Source organism: Peromyscus leucopus, chromosome 2 (assembly GCF_004664715.2).
Source record: "Peromyscus leucopus breed LL Stock chromosome 2, UCI_PerLeu_2.1, whole genome shotgun sequence".
NCBI classification, from domain to species: Eukaryota; Metazoa; Chordata; class Mammalia; order Rodentia; family Cricetidae; genus Peromyscus; species Peromyscus leucopus.
The window spans coordinates 61,385,408-61,407,124 of NC_051064.1; the positions used below are offsets into that span (position 1 = coordinate 61,385,408).

At 50.4% G+C, this 21,717-nt stretch overlaps 1 protein-coding gene across 1 annotated transcript; it reads left to right on the forward strand.

The window, feature by feature from the left end:
* The first annotated feature begins 6,612 nt into the window (after positions 1 to 6,612).
* On the forward strand, positions 6,613 to 20,834 carry LOC119087402. The gene is made up of 4 exons (XM_037202612.1): positions 6,613 to 7,143; positions 8,511 to 8,795; positions 19,341 to 19,541; positions 19,758 to 20,834. Exons 2-4 carry the CDS (start codon positions 8,783 to 8,785, stop codon positions 20,261 to 20,263), a joined length of 720 nt encoding a protein of 239 aa, XP_037058507.1. The 5' UTR covers positions 6,613 to 7,143; positions 8,511 to 8,782; the 3' UTR covers positions 20,264 to 20,834.
* Positions 20,835 to 21,717: the final 883 nt, after the last annotated feature.

The following is a 21,717-nucleotide window of genomic DNA, read 5'->3' on the forward strand; positions in this document are numbered from 1 at the left end:
CAACTTCTGAGAACCACGGACAGGGCTTGACTGTGGCCAATGCAAGGAACACAGCAACCCAAGGACCACAAAACCAAGTGCCCATGAGCACATGGTTATCTGCCCCACAGGAAGGGGATGAAACTCAAGGAGTCCCCAAGGACCAGTGCTGTCACCAGCAAGATGAAGGTCGTACCAAGGTCATAAATGCCAAGATGCCAAGGCAATCCGGACAAAGGCATTATGGGAGGCACGCCCATTCCCGCCACCAGCTTCTCTCATCCTGGTTTAGAGTCTCCTTGCCTGAGTTAGCACTCAGCAGACTAGGAAAAACAGCCCAGGGATTGCCTGTGTCTCCATCAAAGGAAACAGGAAGGGGCATTGGATTTGAAACCAAATGGACAGTGGGGCATCAGGCTCTTCACCCTGACGGGGAGTGGGGGTCAGAAATGAGTCCAACCAGGTATTTCAGGGGCTGCTTAAAGTCCTGGCACTCAGATGTGGCCCTGCCACTGTGGTCCAGGGAGCCAGGACCCGAGGTCAGCCTCTGGAGTCCCTGTTTGCTTGCAGGGATACTCTCCATCAGCATCCCGGAAACTACTGTCTCCAGACCAGCTTGTGAAATGACAGAGCGCCCCACCACCGTGGTCAGGCTCTCCGGGATCCTCAGTGGATCCTGAGCAAGGCCAGTTTCCCATGCCAGTTACCATTCCTGTGCTAGCTGAGGTCCCCGGGCTGCTGGGAGACCCAGGCTCAGCTGCTCCAGGACTCACCCTCTGGTCACAGCCTGCAAGGCCTCCACCACAGCTGTCCCCAGGTCCTGGCTTGACCACTGCCACCTGAAAGGGTTGGGCACCGAGGCTTCCTGGCATTCCACACCTACCCATTTATAGGCTCCTTCACTGCACCTGCCTAGAGAACCAGTTATGAAAATGCTTCCCCCTTTCTTGCTAGCTCCCAGAAGAAAAGAATTACTAAGCAGTGCTTTGAACTTACATCCTAGGACAATGAACCAAAGCCCAGAGACTACAACCTAGACAAAGCAGAGGACGCTCAAGCACCTCAAGCCCAGAAGGCAGTGAGCAGGTGAGCCAGGCCCAGGAGGGGTGAGGTCTGATCTCTTAGGAACTTCCCAGTACCTTCCAGGAGTGGGAGGGGCATTGGGTTTGAGGACCATGCATTCACAGTGGCAGGGCAAAGGGGGCCATTGGTGGCAGACCCTGCTGCTACCCAGTCTCCAGCAACCTTGGGCCACCCTGCCTGGGGCACAACCAACTCCATAGTGTCCCCCAGGCCTCGGTTCCCCTGTGCCCGGCGTCCACCAGGCCAGGGGAGGGGAGGATTCTAGCTCTGTGGTGTATGGTGGAAAGGACTCTGGGAGACCCGGCTGTGGCTCACAGCAGCCCCCTCGATCACAGGGTGGGCTCCAGGGTCCCTCTAATATGCAAGCACACCCTCTCCAGACCCAAGAGAAGATAGGGCCTGCCTGGGTGAGGGGTGGGAGCGACACCAGGGTGGCTCCCATGTGAAGACAGCCTTCCAGGTGAGGTCGGCCAGCCAAATGCTGTCAAGACAAACAGCAAGAGAGAGAGGACGGTCAAGGAGCCTTTGTTCTTCTTGCCTTTCCAACAGGAGGGCCAAGCCGAGGGAGGGCAGCAAGGATGCCAACCACAGACCAGGAGCAAGAGGAGGGGGGGTAAGGACATCATAGCTATGAGCAAGGAATCTCAACACAGTCACACGTGGTGTGCAGGGGCCCTTCCAACCCCTGCTGTGGATGGAGGCCAGCCTTCCCTGGCGGGAACACAACACCGGACCTCTGAGTGGGACTTCGCTCCCCACCAGCCCGCACCAGGAGAGGCTCTGGAAAGGCAAGGTTTTCCAGTGTCATGTGAACAAGTAGCCAGTGAGCACAGGGTCCTGGCTGAAGGGCACAGGCCCAGGAGCACACTGGGCACGCAGGGATCTGGCAAGCCTGCAGGAGAGCGTTTTATGTGGTGGTGAGGCTTCCTGCTGAGGCCATGTGCAGACCAAGGGAAGCCCCTTCTCTGGGCTCTCCTCCGTGGCTGGGACATCACATTCTAGCCGGCCTAAAGCATCAGCCGGCCCTCACTGTGCACACCACTTCAGTCAGAAGAAGCACCTTGGATGAAGGAGGCAGAGTGGGTATGGCTTTAGGGAGCAGTCACCTGGTGGCCCCATCAAGGACACTGTAGAGTGAGGTGGCTCTCTCCTGGCTCCAGTGGTGTGGCTCTTCTCTTCAGACAGGAAGATGACGGGCTGAACCAAGGGACCTTTCTTTTGGCCTGTGCCTCAAGTCTTCCTCACCTCCAGTACTCACGACTCACAGAAAATGCTTATCTTCTGTGCCAACGACTTTCCTTAAGGGTTCTGGAGACCCCGGACCCTTCTCCTGCTTGGCAGAGTCATGGCAGGACTCTCCAGAGGACAGAGCTCACAAAACACAGGCAGGCCCTGTGTAGACAGACAGACAGACAGACAGACAGACAGAGACAGGTCAGTATGAACTCTTGGATGGCTCTTACTGGGTTTCACCTGCCTGCATCACTCTCTTTTTCTGATGGTCAAGTTTCTCCAGGGGCCTCGTTCACTAAGGTTTTGCCTCCTTTGCACAAATCCCCAGGATGTGTGTGTGTGTATGACCTGTCTCCACACTACCTCCCAGCTTCCATTGTCCTTCCCGCCACGCCCATTGTCCATCATTCCTCCATGAACTGTTCCCTACATGCACCTAGCATTTGACACCAGAATATCACAACAGTTACAGCCATTTATTTCCCTGGGAAAGTTGTCCCTGTTGACAAACAAAACAAAACAAAACAAAACAAAAAAACCAATCCAATTCCTCATCTTTGTTTGCTTCAGTTTGGTTTTGCTTTTGTCTTTAGGCAGGGTCTCCTTCAGCCAAGGCTGGCCTTGTACTCTCTAGGCAGCCAAGGATCACATGACCCTCCTGATTCTCATGCCTCCATCTCCTGAAAGCTCAGGTGCAGGTGTGCCCACCATTTCTGCTTCACAGTGTCTCTGGGGATGGAACCCAGGCCTTCATGGATGCCAGACAAGCAAGCCTGCCCACAGCCAAGCTGCAGCCCCTCTCTCTTCCCTCAGGAGTGGAGACACTTTACCACAGGGAGGCTCTCTGTGGGCTCCCTTGTCTGCACCTCACAGCAGGCCCCTGGGTCATGCTCCTAAAGGGGAGCCAACAGGTCTGAGCCCCACCATAGGACTCGGCTTCAGAGCCTCCGTCATTTAGAGCTCTTTTCACTATGGAGGCAGGCTAACCTACAATTTCCAATATCCTGCCTCAGCCTCTGAGTAGCTAGAAGTACAGCCCTGGGACCCTGGGACTTGGCTTCAAGGCACTGATGAACACGTGTTATTCAGAACTATGAACAACAACAACAACAACCAGGAAGATTGGTGATGGAGCTGGGGTCATGGCTGTTGCACCATTTTTAGACCTGGTGTGCAGCCAGCTGAATCCATGCCCCCTTCTCAACTGTGTCCAGGGCAGGATTCAAACACAAGGGGTCTTGGGGGGGGTCTTAAAAATCTCTTGAGGTTGCCTTTCCACAACGTGGAAACAGATTACTTTAAAAATGAAAGTCAACGGCAACTATTTCAGTGTGAGCAAACTATGAACATTTTCAGGGAAGCCAGGGCCTTACCCGGCCATCACAATACCCTGAGAGGGGCAGGGGTCAGCACTTGAGGAAGGCAGATTCGGGGAAGTTCTCTTCCCTCTGCAATCTTACTATGAAGCCAAGAGCTCCTGCTTGCTAAGTCCCAGCCCCCTCTTGCACCTTGCCCAGCAGGGGTGGACCTGTCAGGCTGCTGAGTCCGGACCCCTGCTGCTGCCCTGTCTCTCAGCACTAAAGAGCACTCAGGGAAGGGTTTGCCCTGGCCGGTGGGGAAGAGGGCCTCCTTACACATGGGCTCCAGGCTCTTTGCTCAGCAAAGGCTCTGCGGGCAGCCTCCCTCCATCCTCCTGCTAAGTGTGTGAGCCGGAGCCCGTCCCTCAGCTGGACTAAACTGAGCTTGGCGCTGGAGAACAGAGGTGGTCTACATACCCCGTTACAAGACGAATCCTCCAAAGCGACGACGAAGACCGTTGACGGTAGCCACGGGAGCCTGGAAAAGGAAGGACCATCTGTGTCGATGCCCATCTGTATCTTCTGTGCGTCGGACAGAAGCGTCAGGCAGCAACAGCCCCAATACTGTTTTGGAAAGGAGGCTCTCAGAACCTTTCACTCCCATCTGACGCTGAGAGACTCCACCCATATTTGAGAGCCTCACCAAAGGCATCTTGTTCTGTGGTCTTCGCTAGGAATTGGGCCAGGACGTAAATGACCCACCTAGGCCAGTGGGTCTGTGACTGCGGGCGAGGAAGCGACCGTTAGTCCGAAGGCCACGTGCGCCCTCTGCTGGCCGTTTGCGAGCATCGACGCAGGTGAGCCTTGATAAGGGCCGTCTCCCGGGTGGTCTCTTGGAATCACTTCTATTCTGCCTAGACCCGTCAGTCACAGTATTTGTGGAGGCGTGATCAGAAGTCAAAGCGGGAGAAAGTACATAAAATATTTGTAAGTCAAAGACTTGGCTGGTTTCCTCCCCTTTTAATAATGCTTTGATACCCATAGTTCTAACTTTCTATCCCGACCCTCGTTAACGATCACACTATCCTGGGAGCTTTTGTATTGATGGTGCCTCAGTCATGCTCACGATTGCACTGTCCTGGGAGCATTTATGTTCATGGTGTCTCAGTGGTGCACCCCAACCCACTAGATGTGTCTGCAGATAATGGGTTATTTGAACAGGACTGTTCTGTACTCGTGTTCCACCTGTTTCCCTGCACTGCCCTCTCCTCAAAGGTGCCAGGGTTGTCCCTATACCACAACTGCACTATTGGCTATGGCAAATCCACCAAAGTCTCAAGACAAGAGGGGATCACCGTCCTGGAGCTGACCTAAGGGGAGGCAGAACAGCGGGCAACCTGGGGATAGTGCCTGTGCTGGTCTAGTAAAGGATGAAAAGAGAAATGTGTTAAGATGGAGCTATTGAATGCTGCTTATGTTTTCAACAGCTACCTCTCTAAGCAAATACCCTTTAAAAGATGTTATAAAAAAGCCAAATTCACATAAGAGTAAAGGATACCCAAGGTCGATGAAGCAATTGTTAGTTTTTATTTACAGCATATATGTGTATAAATGAATATATACATATATATGTATATATATATATATATATATATATATATATATATATATATCCATAACATATAATATAGTGTTCTGGGATGGAGAGGTGGCTCAGCAGTTAAGAGTGCTTACTGTTTTCCAGTGGTTTCCTAACACCTGTGTGTGGCTTACAGTGTCTGTTAACTCCAGTTTCAGGGGATCTGACACCCTCTTCTGGCCTCCTCGTGTGCTGCATGCAGCTGGTATATACACACATGAAGAATACCTATGCACATAAGAGAAAATAAAAATAGCTCTTTAAAAAAAAAAAGATAGTGTTAAAACAGAACCATGGAATTTGTGCCCACATTTCCTTTCTGATCCACACAGTAAAGATGACTTTTAAAAAAATAATATATATATGTGTGTGCGCATGAGTTAATAATCACCACTTGGGTGCCGGCACTCATGGAGGCCAGAAGATGGCATTAGATCTGGTGGAACTACAGTTACAGATGGCTGTGAGACACTGATATGTATGCTGGGCACTGAACTCCGGTTCTCAGCAAGACCGTAAATGCTCCTAACCACTGAGCTGTCTTACAGCCCTCAAGATGACCTTTGAAGCCAGGCAAGCTGCAATCTTGATAGTGCATCAGCTACATTTAAAATGTCATCCGTAGTTTTCTGAAGGACATGTACATGAGGACAAAGCAGATTTCAGTCTCACTTCTGGCCCCCCATGGTGTACAACGCCTCTATTTGTTTGCCTCCAGACTGGGAGGGTGAGCTCTTAGGACCTCTAGGCAATGATTCCTAAACAGAGGCAAGCCAATATGTTCTATTTGAAGCTTCCTGTTTGTGATAAAGACTAGAGTGTGATATATCCAGAAGGTCCTAAGACCTTCAGATGCAACTGATTGAGGTTCCCCTGGCAGTAACCAGAATTGTGAGGCATCTGCATTTTGATACCTCATGTCCTATGAGAAACTGGAGCAGATCATGTCAACCACACATGATGGAGAGAGGATACTATCAAATGGGTTAGAGACAAAGACACTGTCTTCTTCAGCACCCCACTGGTCTCAGGCATGCATGGAACAGAGCATCTGTAACTGGGCCGTCATTAAAAATCCGTTGTGGAGAAAGTGGCCATGATCCTGGAGGTACTGATTGTCCTGGCTCATTTTATGTCAACTGACGCAAGCTAGAGTCATCAAAGAGAAGAGAACCTCAGTTGAGAAAATGCGTCCATAAGATTGGGCTGTAGGCAAGCCCGTAGAGCAGTTTCTTAATTAGTGATTGAGACAGGAAGGCCAAGCCCACTACAGTGGTGTTATCCCTGGGCTGATGGTCCCCGGCTCGCTAAGAAAGCAAGCTGAGCAAGCCATGAGGAGCAAGCCAGTAAGTAGCTTTCCTCCACGGTCTTTGCATCAGCTCCTGCCTCCAGGATTCTGCCCTGCTTAAATTTCAATCCTGACTTCCCTTTGATGTGGAAGCCTAAGTCAAATAAACCCTCTCTCCTCCCCAAGTTTCTTTGGTTACGGTTTTCATCACAGCAACAGCAATCCTAAGATAAAGGGAACTGACGACCAATCATGCGCGAGCACAACGCTGACGTCATCACGCACTAACTAACGGCCAGCAGAGGGCGGGTACCCCAGTCTCAAACTTACCATGGCTCCCATTCAGGCTCCATATGTTCTTGGATTGGGTATTTCTACTTCAATTCCTGGTCAGAAGCAAGGAAATGCAGCGATTTTACTGAGGGTCTGGTAAGGTCAAACGTGAGTGAAAGGTTCTGAGAGCCTCCTTTCCAAAACAGTATTGGGATTGTTGCTACCTGACGCTTCTGTCCGACGCACAGAAGATACAGATGGGCATCAACACAGATGGTCCTTCCTTTTCCAGGCTCCCGTGGCTACCTTCAACGGTCGTCATCGCTTTGGAGGATTCGTCTTGTAACGGGGTATGTAGACCACCTCTGTTCTCCAGCGCCAAGCTCAGTTTAGTCCAGCTGAGGGACGGGCTCCTGCTCACACACTGAGCAGGAGGATGGAGGGGAGGCTGCCTGCAGAGCCTTTGCTGAGCAAAGAGCCTGGAGCCCATGTGTAAGGAGGCCTCTTCCCCACCGGCCAGGGCAAACCCTCCCCTGAGTGCTCTTTAGTGCTGAGAGACAGGGCAGCAGCAGGGTTCCGGACTCAGCAGCCTGACAGGTCCACCCCTGCTGGGCAAGGTGCAAGAGGGGGCTGGGACTTAGCAAGCAGGAGCTCTTGGCTTCATAGTAAGATTGCAGAGGGAAGAGAACTTTCTCAAATCTGCCTTCCTCAAGTGCTGACCCCTGCCCCTCTCAGGGTATTGTGATGGCCGGGTAAGGCCCTGGCTTCCCTGAAAATGCTCATATTTTGTTCACACTGAAATGGTTGCCGTTGACTTTCATTTTTAAAGTAATCTGTTTCCACGTTGTGGAAAGGCAACCTCAAGAGATTTTTAAGACCCCCCCCAAGACCCCTTGTGTTTGAATCCTGCCCTGGACACAGTTGAGAAGGGGCATGGATTCAGTTGGCTGCACACCAGGTCTAAAAATGGTGCAACAGCCATGACCCCAGCTCCATCACCAATCTTCCTGGTTGTTGTTGTTTTTCATAGTTCTGAATAACACGTGTTCATCAGTGCCTTGAAGCCAAGTCCCAGGGTCCCAGGGCTGTACTTCTAGCTACTCAGAGGCTGAGGCAGGATATTGGAAATTGTAGGTTAGCCTGCCTCCATAGTGAAAAGAGCTCTAAATGACGGAGGCTCTGAAGCCGAGTCCTATGGTGGGGCTCAGACCTGTTAGCTCCCCTTTAGGAGCATGACCCAGGGGCCTGCTGTGAGGTGCAGACAAGGGAGCCTCCCTGTGGTAAAGTGTCTCCACTCCTGAGGGAAGAGAGAGGGGCTGCAGCTTGGCTGTGGGCAGGCTTGCTTGTCTGGCATCCATGAAGGCCTGGGTTTCATCCCCAGAGACACTGTAAAGCAGAAATGGTGGGCACACCTGCACCTGAGCTTTCAGGAGATGGAGGCATGAGAATCAGGAGGGTCATGTGATCCTTGGCTGCCTAGAGAGTACAAGGCCAGCCTGGGAATGGACAATGGAAAGCTGGGAGGTAGTGTGGAGACAGGTCATACACACATACACATCCTGGGGATTTGTGCAAAGGAGGCAAAACCTTAGTGAACGAGGCCCCTGGAGAAACTTGACCATCAGAAAAGAGAGTGATGCAGGCAGGTGAAACCCAGTAAGAGCCATCCAAGAGTTCATACTGACCTGTCTGTCTGTCTGTCTGTCTGTCTACACAGGGCCTGCCTGTGTTTTGTGAGCTCTGTCCCTGGAGAGTCCTGCCATGACTCTGCCAAGCAGGAGAAGGGTCCGGGGTCTCCAGAACCCTTAAGGAAAGTCGTTGGCACAGAAGATAAGCATTTTCTGTGAGTCGTGAGTACTGGAGGTGAGGAAGACTTGAGGCACAGGCCAAAAGAAAGGTCCCTTGGTTCAGCCGTCATCTTCTTGTCTGAAGAGAAGAGCCACACCCACTGGAGCCAGGAGAGAGCCACCTCACTCTTCAGTGTCCTTGATGGGGCCACCAGGTGACTGCTCCCTAAAGCCATACCCACTCTGCCTCCTTCATCCAAGGTGCTTCTTCTGACTGAAGTGGTGTGCACAGTGAGGGCCGGCTGATGCTTTAGGCCGGCTAGAATGTGATGTCCCAGCCACGGAGGAGAGCCCAGAGAAGGGGCTTCCCTTGGTCTGCACATGGCCTCAGCAGGAAGCCTCACCACCACATAAAACGCTCTCCTGCAGGCTTGCCAGATCCCTGGTGCCCAGTGTGCTCCTGGGCCTGTGCCCTTCAGCCCGGGACCCTGTGCTCACTGGCTACTTGTTCACATGACACTGGAAAACCTTGCCTTTCCAGAGCCTGTCCTGGTGCGGGCTGGTGGGGAGCGAAGTCCCACTCAGAGGTCTGGTGTTGTGTTCCCGCCAGGGAAGGCGGCCTCCATCCACAGCAGTGGTTGGAAGGGCCCCTGCACACCACGTGTGACTGTGTTGAGATTCCTTGCTCATAGCTATGATGTCCTTACCCCCCCTCCTCTTGCTCCTGGTCTGTGGTTGGCATCCTTGCTGCCCTCCCTCGGCTTGGCCCTCCTGTTGGAAAGGCAAGAAGAACAAAGGCTCCTTGACCGTCCTCTCTCTTGCTGTTTGTCTTGACAGCACTTGGCTGGCCGACCTCACCTGGAAGGCTGTCTTCACATGGGAGCCACCCTGGTGTCGCTCCCACCCCTCACCCAGGCAGGCCCTACCTTCTCTTGGGTCTGGAGAGGGTGTGCTTGCATATTAGAGGGACCCTGGAGCCCACCCTGTGATCGAGGGGGCTGCTGTGAGCCAGAGCCGGGTCTCCCAGAGTCCTTTCCACCATACCCCACAGAGCCAGAATCCTCCCCTCCCCTGGCCTGGTGGATGCCGGGCACAGGGGAACCGAGGCCTGGGGGACACTATGGAGTTGGTTGTGCCCCAGGCAGGATGGCCCAAGGTTGCTGGAGACTGGGTAGCAGCAGGGTCTGCCACCAATGGCCCCCTTTGCCCTGCCACTGTGAATGCATGGTCCTCAAACCCAATGCCCCTCCCACTCCTGGAAGGTACTGGGAAGTTCCTAAGAGATCAGACCTCACCCCTCCTGGGCCTGGCTCACCTGCTCACTGCCTTCTGGGCTTGAGGTGCTTGAGCGTCCTCTGCTTTGTCTAGGTCGTAGTCTCTGGGCTTTGGTTCATTGTCCTAGGATGTAAGTTCAAAGCACTGCTTAGTAATTCTTTTCTTCTGGAGCTAGCAAGAAAGGGGGAAGCATTTTCATAACTGGTTCTCTAGGCAGGTGCAGTGAAGGAGCCTATAAATGGGTAGGTGTGGAATGCCAGGAAGCCTCGGTGCCCAACCCTTTCAGGTGGCAGTGGTCAAGCCAGGTCCTGGGGACAGCTGTGGTGGAGGCCTTGCAGGCTGTGACCAGAGGTGAGTCCTGGAGCAGCTGAGCCTGGGTCTCCCAGCAGCCCGGGGACCTCAGCTAGCACAGGAATGGTAACTGGCATGGGAAACTGGCCTTGCTCAGGATCCACTGAGGATCCCGGGGAGCCTGACCACGGTGGTGGGGCGCTCTGTCATTTCACAAGCTGGTCTGGAGACAGTAGTTTCCGGGATGCTGATGGAGAGTATCCCTGCAAGCAAACAGGGACTCCAGAGGCTGACCTCGGGTCCTGGCTCCCTGGACCACAGTGGCAGGGCCACATCTGAGTGCCAGGACTTTAAGCAGCCCCTGAAATATCTGGTTGGACTCATTTCTGACCCCCACTCCCGTCAGGGTGAAGAGCCTGATGCCCCACTGTCCATTTGGTTTCAAATCCAATGCCCCTTCCTGTTTCCTTTGATGGAGACACAGGCAAACCCTGGGCTGTTTTCCTAGTCTGCTGAATGCTAACTCAGGCAAGGAGACTCTAAACCAGGATGAGAGAAGCTGGTGGCGGGGATGGGCGTGCCTCCCATATTGCCTTTGTCCGGATTGCCTTGGCATCTTGGCATTTATGACCTTGGTATGACCTTCATCTTGCTGGTGACAGCACTGGTCCTTGGGGACTCCTTGAGTTTCATCCCCTTCCTGTGGGGCAGATAACCATGTGCTCATGGGCACTTGGTTTTGTGGTCCTTGGGTTGCTGTGTTCCTTGCATTGGCCACAGCCAAGCCCTGTCCGTGGTTCTCAGAAGTTGTGATGTGCTCAGCAACTGGCCTGAACTCCTGAGTCACATCATTCCTCCATAGACAGAGCTCTGTTCTGGGATGGCCTTGGGCCTGGGTCTCCTGTTTCCCTTCCTCCATAGACAGAGCTCTGTTCTGGGATGGCCTTGGGCCTGGGTCTCCTGTTTCCCTTCCTCCATAGACAGAGCTCTGTTCTGGGATGGCCTTTGGCCTGGGTCTCCTGTTTCCCTTCCTCCTCGTCAGTGGTGAGGTTGCTGAAGCAAAGGCCAGCGTGGGTTTCCTCCCAGGATACTTTGTGCTTTCCTTGTAGGATGTCTCAGGCTTCTTGGGCTCTGTGACTTCTCCTGTGGTCCCTCTCTGTGGTTGCTGATGGAGTCTTCCTCTTCCTCTTCTTCTTTTTTTTTTTTTTTCACTCTTTTCCACCTAAGGGTCTTTTGAGCGCACCTGGGACACGTGAGGGAAGCACTGTTGTGCTGGCCCAGACTGTCAGCTCTTTAGACAGTGTGACTCCTGAAGCCTCTCTGGGCAGCTCTTCACAGGGCTCAGCCACGCTCCAGGGATGAGGGAGCAGCAGCGCCTTCACCACCAGCCCTTCGGTCCCGAGGCCTCTGGAGAGTGATGCCCTTGGGGCCCCACCTCTCTGTTTCATATTGAGATATCGTAGAACCTTGGTGCTTTCTCTCATTTCATATTTTTAATTTCAGATTTATGTATCCACACATCTGCAATGCATTTTCTAGTTTGTCATACACATATGTCTCCCTTTTGTATAATTTAATGCATGTGAAAAATATAGTATCCATGCTGGTTTTGTGGATCACACTTGTAATCCGGATGTGCAGAAGGCTGTGTAGGAGGAAGATATCTGTGAGGTTAAGACCTGTGTGTGCTTCTGTTTGAGTCTCTTTTTAATGTATGAGTCTTGTTTGTTTGTTTAACAAAGCTAAAAGATGCCTGTGTTCTGTGAGAATGATTGTTCTCAAAAAGAGTTGTCAATGAACATTTAAAATTGCTTCATCATCAAGGATTATAACTATTTTCATTGTCAAACACCATGATTAAAAGTCTGACAAGATGGATATTGTTTCATTCACAGGAAATACTGAGCATTCTGTAAGTGTCCTCAGAGTTTCTTCTTTGTTTCCAAGTCTGGCTAAGAAGATATTCTCAGAATAAACCAAATATAGTTAGCTGCTGGAGAGATGGCCACAGGTTAAGGGCATGGTTGCTCTTGTCGGGGGCCTGGGTTCTCTAGCGCCCACACTGAGCTTGTCAACTATCTGGGAGTCCAGTCTAGGGGAACTGCCCACTCTAGGCATCAAGTGCATGGCATACATGTAGGTAAAATGCTGATATACAAAAAATAAATCTTTTTAAAAATAAAATTATTTATATAAGAAAATGCCTTAGTATAGTATATAAAAAAGATTTTTTTGAGACAGGGTCTCAGATTAATTTTTAATAAGAAGGAAACTTTGATCCTACTTTATTTTTTAAAAAAACTATTTTTAATTGTGTGTGTGTGTGTGTGTGTGTGTGTGTGTGTGTGTGTGTGTGTGCAGGTGCCAGTGGAAGTCAGAAGTGGGTATCAGATCCCTTGGAACTGGATTTATAGGTAGTTGTGAGTCACCTAATGTGTGTGTTGGGAACCAAACCGGAGTCTTCTGCAAGAACAGCAAGTGCTCTTAACTGCTGAGCCATCTCTCCAGCCCATTCCCCTAACATGCTCTGGGTGTCACTGCAATGGAAGCATTCTAGGAACGCCACACTGGTAGCTGCCTGATTAGTTCTCTTTGGAGTTTTCCCACTTTGTCAAAACCAAAATTCATAGCTATGATGGAGAACCATTTCAGGGGGAGTCAAACGTGAAAAGAAGCAAAAAGTACTCTGTTGTGATATTTTTATTTGTGCACCCTAATAAAGCTTATCTGGAGATCAGAGGAAAAAGCTAGCCACTATATTAAACATAGAGGCCAGGCAGTGGCAAAACACACGCCTTTAATCCTAGCATTTCAGAGGCAGAAATTCATCCGGATCTGTGTGAGTTGAAGGCCACACTGGGAACAGAGCCAAGCAAGGTGGTACACACCTTTAATCCCAGCACTAGTTAACCAAAGAGGTCTGGAGGTCAGCATAGACAGACAGGAAGTGATAGACTAGGTGGGCGGAAAGAGGAAGTGATATAGCTGGGCAGAGAGAGGAAGTAACATGGCAGGGCGTGGAAAGGTAGATAAGCATGAGTATACAGGAAGTAGCTCTCTCTGGAGGCTGAGGAGTTGGTAAGGTGAGGTCGGCTGTGGCTTGTTCTATTCCTCTGATCTCTCAGCTTTCACCCCAATATCTGGCTCTGGTTTTTTATTGATGAGATTGTTTAGCAATTCGTCTTACAGAGCTCCAGTAGGAGAGTAAAGTGGACAAGTGTGGAGAGAGTCTGGTGTCTCCACAAAGGGTGACTAAGAGGTCCAGGTGGCTCTCGTTACATCTGCACAGGTTGCTAAGCAACCACACCTTTTTTCCAACACTACTTAAAGTGTATACAGTATGTACCAAAGCTTAAATACCTTTTCTCCATTAACAAAGCTGTGAACAGCATTACTAAGGTCTGGGAGTGGGGAGTGATGGGAATATAAGGTTATTCATCATTTCAGTCTTAAGTAAGCACAGTCTAATTACTGTCCTGGACATCACTGATTGAGGAATTACTGGGAATCTCATCTGACCCTAAGTGAGAGTAATTTATTATTGCCTTTGGTGAGATGCCTTTTGGAGAATGCATGTCTCAGTGAACTATTTGGTCTTCCTGTCTCCTGAGCAGTTTAAGCAGACCAGGTCTGAGGAGCAGAGCCCCCCCCCTCCCAGCCCTTTCAAGCCAAGCCATTACAATTCCCTGTCTCTCTATCTCGGACCACTTCCCATCTTGGGAGAACTGAACAGCTAATGCTTTGGACTCCCTGTGGATCTTCACCTCCTGTGTGCCTGTGGGACCTGGAAAGAAGGGAGTCATCTGGACAGGCTGTGCTTGCCATGGACAGTTCTCCAGCTCCCCCATTGACAGTTGCGTAGAGGAGCTATTTTTCTGCTGGAAGTCATTATATACGTAGAGTCCATTTCATTAAGACAAAGTGATGCTTTCTTACCTATTTTAAGATAAAATGTGAAGGCTTTAGAGAGAAATCGTCCATTTATTTTCTGGTGGGGCATCATCGAGTGCTTCACCCAAGTGGTTGAGAGGAATCAGTTCTGCTGCCTTAGCTGCTAGGAGACCCGCAGCATTCCTGAGACCCGCGGTGTCTGAGCGAGTGAGTCAGACTGAGCCAGTCATCAGGGTGTGAATAGTGGTTAACAGAAAAATACATGTGTGGGCCATAGTGGGTGCACTGGGTGGTGGCTCTGGTTGTCCCTGGAGTCCTGAGTGCCATCCTATCCTGGCAGCCCTGAAACCCAGGGTTCCTCTCCATGCAGAGGCTGTGTTTGCAGGCGGCCGTGGCACAGCAGCAGGAGGACCGAATGCCAGCACCTCCTCAGAGCAAGCCCAGCCCCGCCACTCACTTAAGGCGTGTGTGTGTGTGTGTGTGTGTGTGTGTGTGTGTGTGTGTGTGGTGTTGGGGCCACTCAAGGCTTGTGTGTGTGTGTGTGTGTGTGTGTGTGTGTGTGTGTGTGTGACATCTTGGGGCCACTCACTTAAGGCTTCTGTGTGTGACATCTTGGGTCTTCAATGATGTGTCCTTGAAGAGCCAGTTTAGGAGGATATGAAGTTTGTATTGTGGAAAAAATGTAAACAATTAAAATTCCTTAATGTGAAACCATATTAAAAGCCACACTGGGTTTTAAAACTTCAGGAAGCCTGCTTTTCCTGGGAGTTATCCACTGTGCTTTAAAGAAAAGGGTCTGTTTTCAAGGAATGAGGTCCAAATAAAGACAGTCATAGCTTTGTACTGATGAATGATGAGGGGCATCCTACACAATCACATCTAATTAACTTCCACAAAGTTTAGGACAAATGAACTATCTCAAGATGAGGTGTATGATGATTATTTTACAACTATTATGTGATCTCTTAGAATTAAAAAGAAAATGCCAATCAACAAAAAAGATTGCACCCTCCTAAGTTGGGTGGTTTTGTTTTGTCAACTTCATAAAGCTGGGAAGTGGCAGCCTCGGCTGAGGAACTGCCTCAATCAGATCAGCCTGGGGGCAAGTATGTACTGGGCATTCTCTTGATGATTGGTGGGCTCCAGTCCCACTATGGACAACACCATCCCTGGGTAGGTGGTTCTGGAGTGGATAACAAAGGTAGTTGAGTAAGTAACGAGGGGAGACCCAGTACAGAAGCACTCTCTGTGGTTTCTGCTTCAGTTCCTGCTTCCAGGTTCCTGTGCTGCTTGAGTTCCTTCCTTGGCTTCCCTCAGGATGGAATGTGACCAGGATGTGTAAGACAAAACCCCTTCCCTCCCAAGTTGCTTTTGGTCATTGTTTCTCACAGTTGTAGACAACAGAACTAGGACACTTCCTGATTTACCAGCTATTGGTGAACTTATTAAAGCCACTCCATGTAGTTAAAAGGGAGGTTTATTTAGTGGCATAACTTATAAATGAAGGGGTAGGTAGGTTGCAGGGTCTGGGGAAAATGTAGCACAGTCTGGTGGTGTTCTCTGGAGAACTCTGCTCGGTCTACCTCCAGCGTCCAGGATCCAGGAACCAAGCAAGAGAAGGCAGCGCATCCAGATCTCAGGTCTTCAGGGCCCTCTCTTGGCCCCCCCTTGTAGGTGTGACAATTACTGCAGACTCAATGGGGGTTGGAACTTCCAGATCAAAGCTGGAGTGGCTACCCACTACAACCAGCCCTGCTGGCTATTCTTATGTCAACTCAACACAAGCTGAAGTCATCTGAAAGGAGGGAACCTCAACTGAGAAAATGCGAAAATGCTTCCATAAGATCCGGCTATGGGGCATTTTCTTAATTAGTGATTGATGAGGGAGGATCCAGTCCATTGTGGGTAGAGCCATCCCTGGGCTGGTGGTCCTGGGTTCTATAAGAAAGCAGGCTGAGCAAGCCATGGAAAGCAAGCCAGTAAGCAGCACTCCTCCACGGCCTCTGCATCAGCTCCTGCCCTCAGGTTCCTGCCCTGCTTGAGTTCCTGTCTTGACTTCCTTTGATGATGAACTGTGATGTGGCAGTGTAAGCCAAATAAACCCATTCCTCCCTAAATTGATTTGGTTGTAGTGTTTCATCCCAGCAATAGAAACCCTCAGACACCAGCCAATGAAGAAATGGAGGAAGAGGCTTGCATTATGGTGATTCAAACAAAAAACAAATCTGCTCTCTGCAGCCAATCGGCACGCCTGCCATTCTAGACTGACATCTGACTTTGCAAGGTCATTAAACTTCCTCACTTACACTAAAAATGCCAATCAGGCTTTAGCATAGGTAGGAAATACATAAGACCTCTATGTTAGCATAGATTCTTATAGGCTTCTAGCTGTGCTTCTGGAACCCTGGAGTCAAATGCATGGGTGAGATCTGTGTTTACTTCTCCTGGTTTGGTAGACAGAGACTGCAATCTGATCTGAATCTTGCTGGCATGCCTAGAAACTGCCTTATTGATAAATGGCTGGGCAAACTCTGACTTCCCGAATCCCACCCCTGGGCTCTCCAGGACATGTAACCTCTGCCCATTACCACTCACTCAAAGAAGGAGCCATCCAGTTATCCTGCTTACAAAACGATGTCCTCAAGAGAAGAGCAGCTCATGTCCGTGAAGTATTTCAGATGAATCTTGGGTGATGTGTCTCTCAGAGACCCCGTCTCCTCAGTAATGGCCCACACAGTCTAGAGGCCTCATTGCTCTTTAGGACCAAGAGGGAAATCTCAGTACAACCATTCCCAATACAAGAGAAAAGGGCTGGGGTCATAGCTCAGGGGTAGAGTGCTTGTCTAGCTTTCAGTAGGCCCTGGGGTTCAATCCCCAGAAACACAAAGGGGGTGGAGAAAACAACTTTATATCCTTGAGATGTGGCTTAGTTGATAGAGAAACCCACCTAACATGTGTAAGTCCATGTGCATCACTGCATACACCACCAAAAACCAAATGGAGTTTTGATGGAGTGAAGAATGAGGCTGTGCTTCCAATGTACCCCTCCACATACCAGTTGCTTCACATGATCCTCTATTGACCATTGCTCTTTTGTCATGGTTTTGTCTGGCCCTTGTCCAGTTTCTAAGATGGAAACCAGACACGAAAAAGAGTAGACTATTTTCCATATGGTGTAGGAGCTGGGGCAAGAGAGACATGGAACGGGAAGTACTGTTATATATGTTGTGTAACTTGTCCTACTCACCCTATGCATCACCCCCATGGCCACTGACATCAGCATTGAACTTCATCGTTCAGGAAGCATGAGATAATAATAGAGTCATATATATTTAGTTTTCAAATGGAATCCTGATCTTTTATTTCCATGACTAGGTTTTTTCCCCCTTGAATAAATAAAACCCTTCATTTGGGGTACTCACAGACATTCTGATACACCATTAATCACCATAATTTTGTTCTCACTATGGGAAAATATATGAAATTTAGCCTCATGTGGTTTTTGTGCTTTGAAATCTGATTCTCTCCCCCCCACCCCCCACCCCCAGTCCCGTGGTTCTCTTACTGTCTCCCACACCATCTCAGTCCACAGAGGAAGGAGAGAGAGAACAGGAAAATCAGTGGCTGTTGTTCTGGAGGAAATGGGTCAAGAGATTTCTGGCACTGACACAGGTCTCAGGAGGAGAGAGGGAGAGAGAGACAGAGACACAGAGACAGAGAAAGAGAAAGAGACAGAGGAGAGAGAGAGAGAGAGAGAGAGAGAGAGAGAGAGAGAGGAGATTTTTGGGATCTCAGTGTGTCTCAGCCACTCCTGCCATCTCCCGGTGGGGAGAATGGAATTCCAGATGCATCTAAGGAAGAGGTTTTGCTTCTGATGGAGCACTGTGACAGAGGCTGTACCATACGAACTATGTGACACTAGCTAGAATAACACAGTCCTGAGCTTTTCCTGGGCCATAAACTGGGGTAGCATTTATAATATAATCTGAGTCCTCCTCAACAAGTAAAATTTGACAACCTGTTCACACAGCATGTAAGGGCCACAGGCACTCAAAAAAAAAACCACATTCCACAGTCTGCACCTCTCTGGCTTGTAGTTCTATCCCAACGTGGAAATGCATTCAGTCCAACTTCAAGATTCTGCATTGTCTATCACAGTGACACCAGGGTTACAAGTCACAAGGCCAAAGGCTACTTGGAAAAGCTTGTCCTGCCAGTAGGCGTGGCCAAAGCTCCTGGAAAACTCACCCGCTGATCTGAGAGACTGACAATGCACACACACACACACACACACACACACACACACACACACACACACACACAAAAAATCGGTGGGATGTAGGTCTTAAAGCCTGAAAAACACAGAAAGACAGACAGACAACTGAGATAGAGAGTAAATATCACTTTCAAAAATGGAAAACAATCATATTACCCAAAAAATTCTGTTTTCTGTATTAAGAAATAGGCGTGAAAAATTTTAAATGCCGTCCTCAACTTCAAACCCTCCTAATTTAGTGGAGAAAGGATGGCCAGGATCAAGAGAGAACATGGAGGACATAATCCAGTTGAATGGAATTTAGGGTGTTTCCTGGGGGTGTGGCCTGTCGATGGGCGTGTCCAAAGCCTCCCTTAAATAATCCTCCCTTGAAGCCAGTCAGCCCTGGACCCAGGATCATTTCCCAGTGAGCTCTCAGGAAGACAGAGGCAGAGGTGAGGCTGTGGGAGCAGACAGACCTGAGTGAATCACAAGTCAGGAAGGCTTGATCTGTGAATTCAGAGGCGCTCAGCCCTTCTTCCAAGAGAAAGCAGCCGGCAGAGCAGAAGGGAGAGGATGGAGAGCCTTCTGAAAGTGGGGTACAACCCGGCAGAGCCTCCGAGACCTCTCCCCCTGACACAAGGTAGGGTTTGGATGTTTCTGGACAGACTGATGGGCTAGGGAACCACGAGAGACAGGTCGGGGTAGGACAGGAAGGTGGCAGGCTGCAAGCTCCGTGCCCTCAGAGTCCCAAAGTAGGTTGGTGGCTGTGGTGGTTTTGGGCTTGTTTGGGGGAGGGGCGGCGGTGAGGCTCTCGATCTTTGCCAATGCCTGTGCCAGCCGGGGTTTCCTTTGCCACTGGATTTTTAGGAGCGTTTGCTCAGGGACATCCCCAGTCGTGTGTACCCTTGGCGAAAGACGGAATGGTGATTTTCGGGTGACTAGACCGGTTTTCAAGCCAGTCTTGGAGTCTGGTCTCATCCAGTGGGATCTGAGACCTGCAGAGAAGGGTTAGGGACCAGTCACTAATGACCTCTTCTCTCTGCAGACACCAGAGGGCGCAGTCCAGAGGAGGCCAAGGACTCCAGGCAGAAGGGGTCTGGGCAGAGTTCGGGTGGCGCCTTCTGCAGAAGCCACCAAGGAAGAGGCCGCCCCAAAGAGAGGAGGAGAAGGGCAAGGCAGCCTCCCTCCAGAGAGAGAGGAGGAGACAAGGCTGAGTCCTGCCTAGCCAAAGAACACCAGGCAAGAGGTAGGTGTGTGCTGGGGCTGGGCTGTGAGGGCCCTGGAGCCTTAGGAGCTGACCAGAGTGTGGGGAGGAGGTGCGGGGTGGGGGCAGATGTGACCTGCGTTCCCGCGGGTTAGGAAGAGGGACCCTCTGGCGTGAGGGTGCTGGTCCGGGTGGTGGGGGTGGGTGCCGAGTGTAATCGGTCTCCAAAGTGAGTATTTCCGGTGGTCTCTCCCACAGACTGCCTGCACAGAAGACCCCGGGTCAAGGACAGAAGGCCCCAGCCGAGATCTCCCTGGAGGAGGGTCAAGCGCAGCCTCAGCCCCTCTGGAGACTCCCACACTGCTGCTCCTCCACACAGGTCAGCCAAGAGGCTCAGGCAACATTCTCCAGAAGCCCTGTCAGCTAGGGCGCTCTCACCGCTGTCCAGAGTCATGACCCGCATGGGGGCCTTGGAGGTGGCCTTGGAAGAGCTGCAGGCCCCAGGAGGAGCCTTCCTGCAGAATGTGCCCTGGAGCAGCCCCAGCACGGAGTGCACAGTCTCTCAGCGCGCCTGGCTCACATGGCAGCTGGCACATGCCGGGGCCGCGCTCAACTGGGCGCTTCACACAGTCAATCACATCTTGGCTGCTCAGGCCTGGCTGCCCAGATCCTCCCAGGTCCATACAGACTCCTCCTTGGCTCGAGGCCAGTGCCCACCTACTAGAAGATTCCCTGGGAACTTGGATTGTGGAAAGAAAGCCTAAAAGGACCTCATTCATTCGTCCACCTTTCTGAAACCTGCGCGTTCCCATGCCTTGGAGATTCTCTGTAAAAACACTGACTCTCGCAAGGAAATCTGCAAATGGAGGTTCCCTATTGTACAGACACACTCCCACTCTTTCGGACAGGCTCACTCAGACCAAGTGGCTGTTGAACGCTGTTTCTTTCTGCTGGGCGCTTACACACTGCCTGAAATCCACACTTGGCACAGGAGCAGCAATCCAGACTGCCAGTTCGTCTACGTTTTTGAATATGGAAGTAATTCAGCTCAAAACTCACACACAGTTCCCTAGAACCTCTTTGTGAGAGAGTCTGGACTTCTATTCTTTGAAATCTGTGATGTGTTAAGTCTGGCCTCTTATTGGGTTGATTGCTTTCTAGTTTGTAGAATCAGAAGCATTTCCATTTTGTAAAGCTTCATCAACGGTCAGTTTTCACAACTCTTCTCTAGATGTGATGTATCTGTGTAGAATGCTTGAGGTGGACGTACACTCAACCCTCAATAAAGTATTTATGGTTGTACACTATTTGTCTTTGTGGATTAATTAGAAGTAAAAACCAGGATCTTTCTCTCTCTCTCTCTCTCTCTCTCTCTCTCTCTCTCTCTCTCTCTCTCTCTCATTCTCTCTCTCTGTCTCTCTCTCTCTCTCTCTCTCTCTTCTCTCTCTCTCTCTCTCTCTCTCTCTCTCTCTCTCTCTAGGTGTTTGTGTGTGTGTGTGTGTGTGTGTGTGTGTGTGTGTGTGTGTGTTCGCAGGCATGCACTGTAGTGGGTGACCAGGTGTGGGAGTGCATTCCAAATGCTTCCAGGATAGAGTTCAAAGTCTTAGCACAACTTCAGAGTGTCAGTTCTTCTCTCTCTCCATGGGTCTTTGGCAGGATGACCTCAGGTCATCAGGCTCAGTGGACATTTGTGTTCGTTTATTTGGAGTCTGGCTCTCAGTAGGCAGCTCTGCTTCTCCTGGAACTTGGTCTGTGCAGCACTCCGGTTTCTTATTCATATGGATGTGCCTGCCTTGGACTCCTGAGTGCTAAGAGTAAAGTCCTGGTCCACACTGGGCTCCCCTGGAGCTACCCACTTCTTTCTTTCTTTCCTTCTTTCTTTCTTTCCTTCTTTCTTTCTTTCTTCCTTCCTTCCTTTCTATCTTAACTTCTTTATTCCCTCTTTTCTTCTGTCCTTTCTTTTCTCAGACAGAATCTCAGTTAATGTTCTGTTGCTGTGAAGAGATACCATGTTCATAACAACTCTTGTAGAAGAGACCATTTAATTGGGGCTTGCCTACATTTCCAGATTTTCTTCCATTTTGGTTCTGGTGGAAAGCATGCTGACACACAGACTGGTATGGTGTTGGAGAGGTAGCTGAGCATTCCACACCTCCATCTCCAGGCTGCAGGAAGAGAGAGTCACTTGGTTTGGCTGGGCATTGGAAACTACAATGCC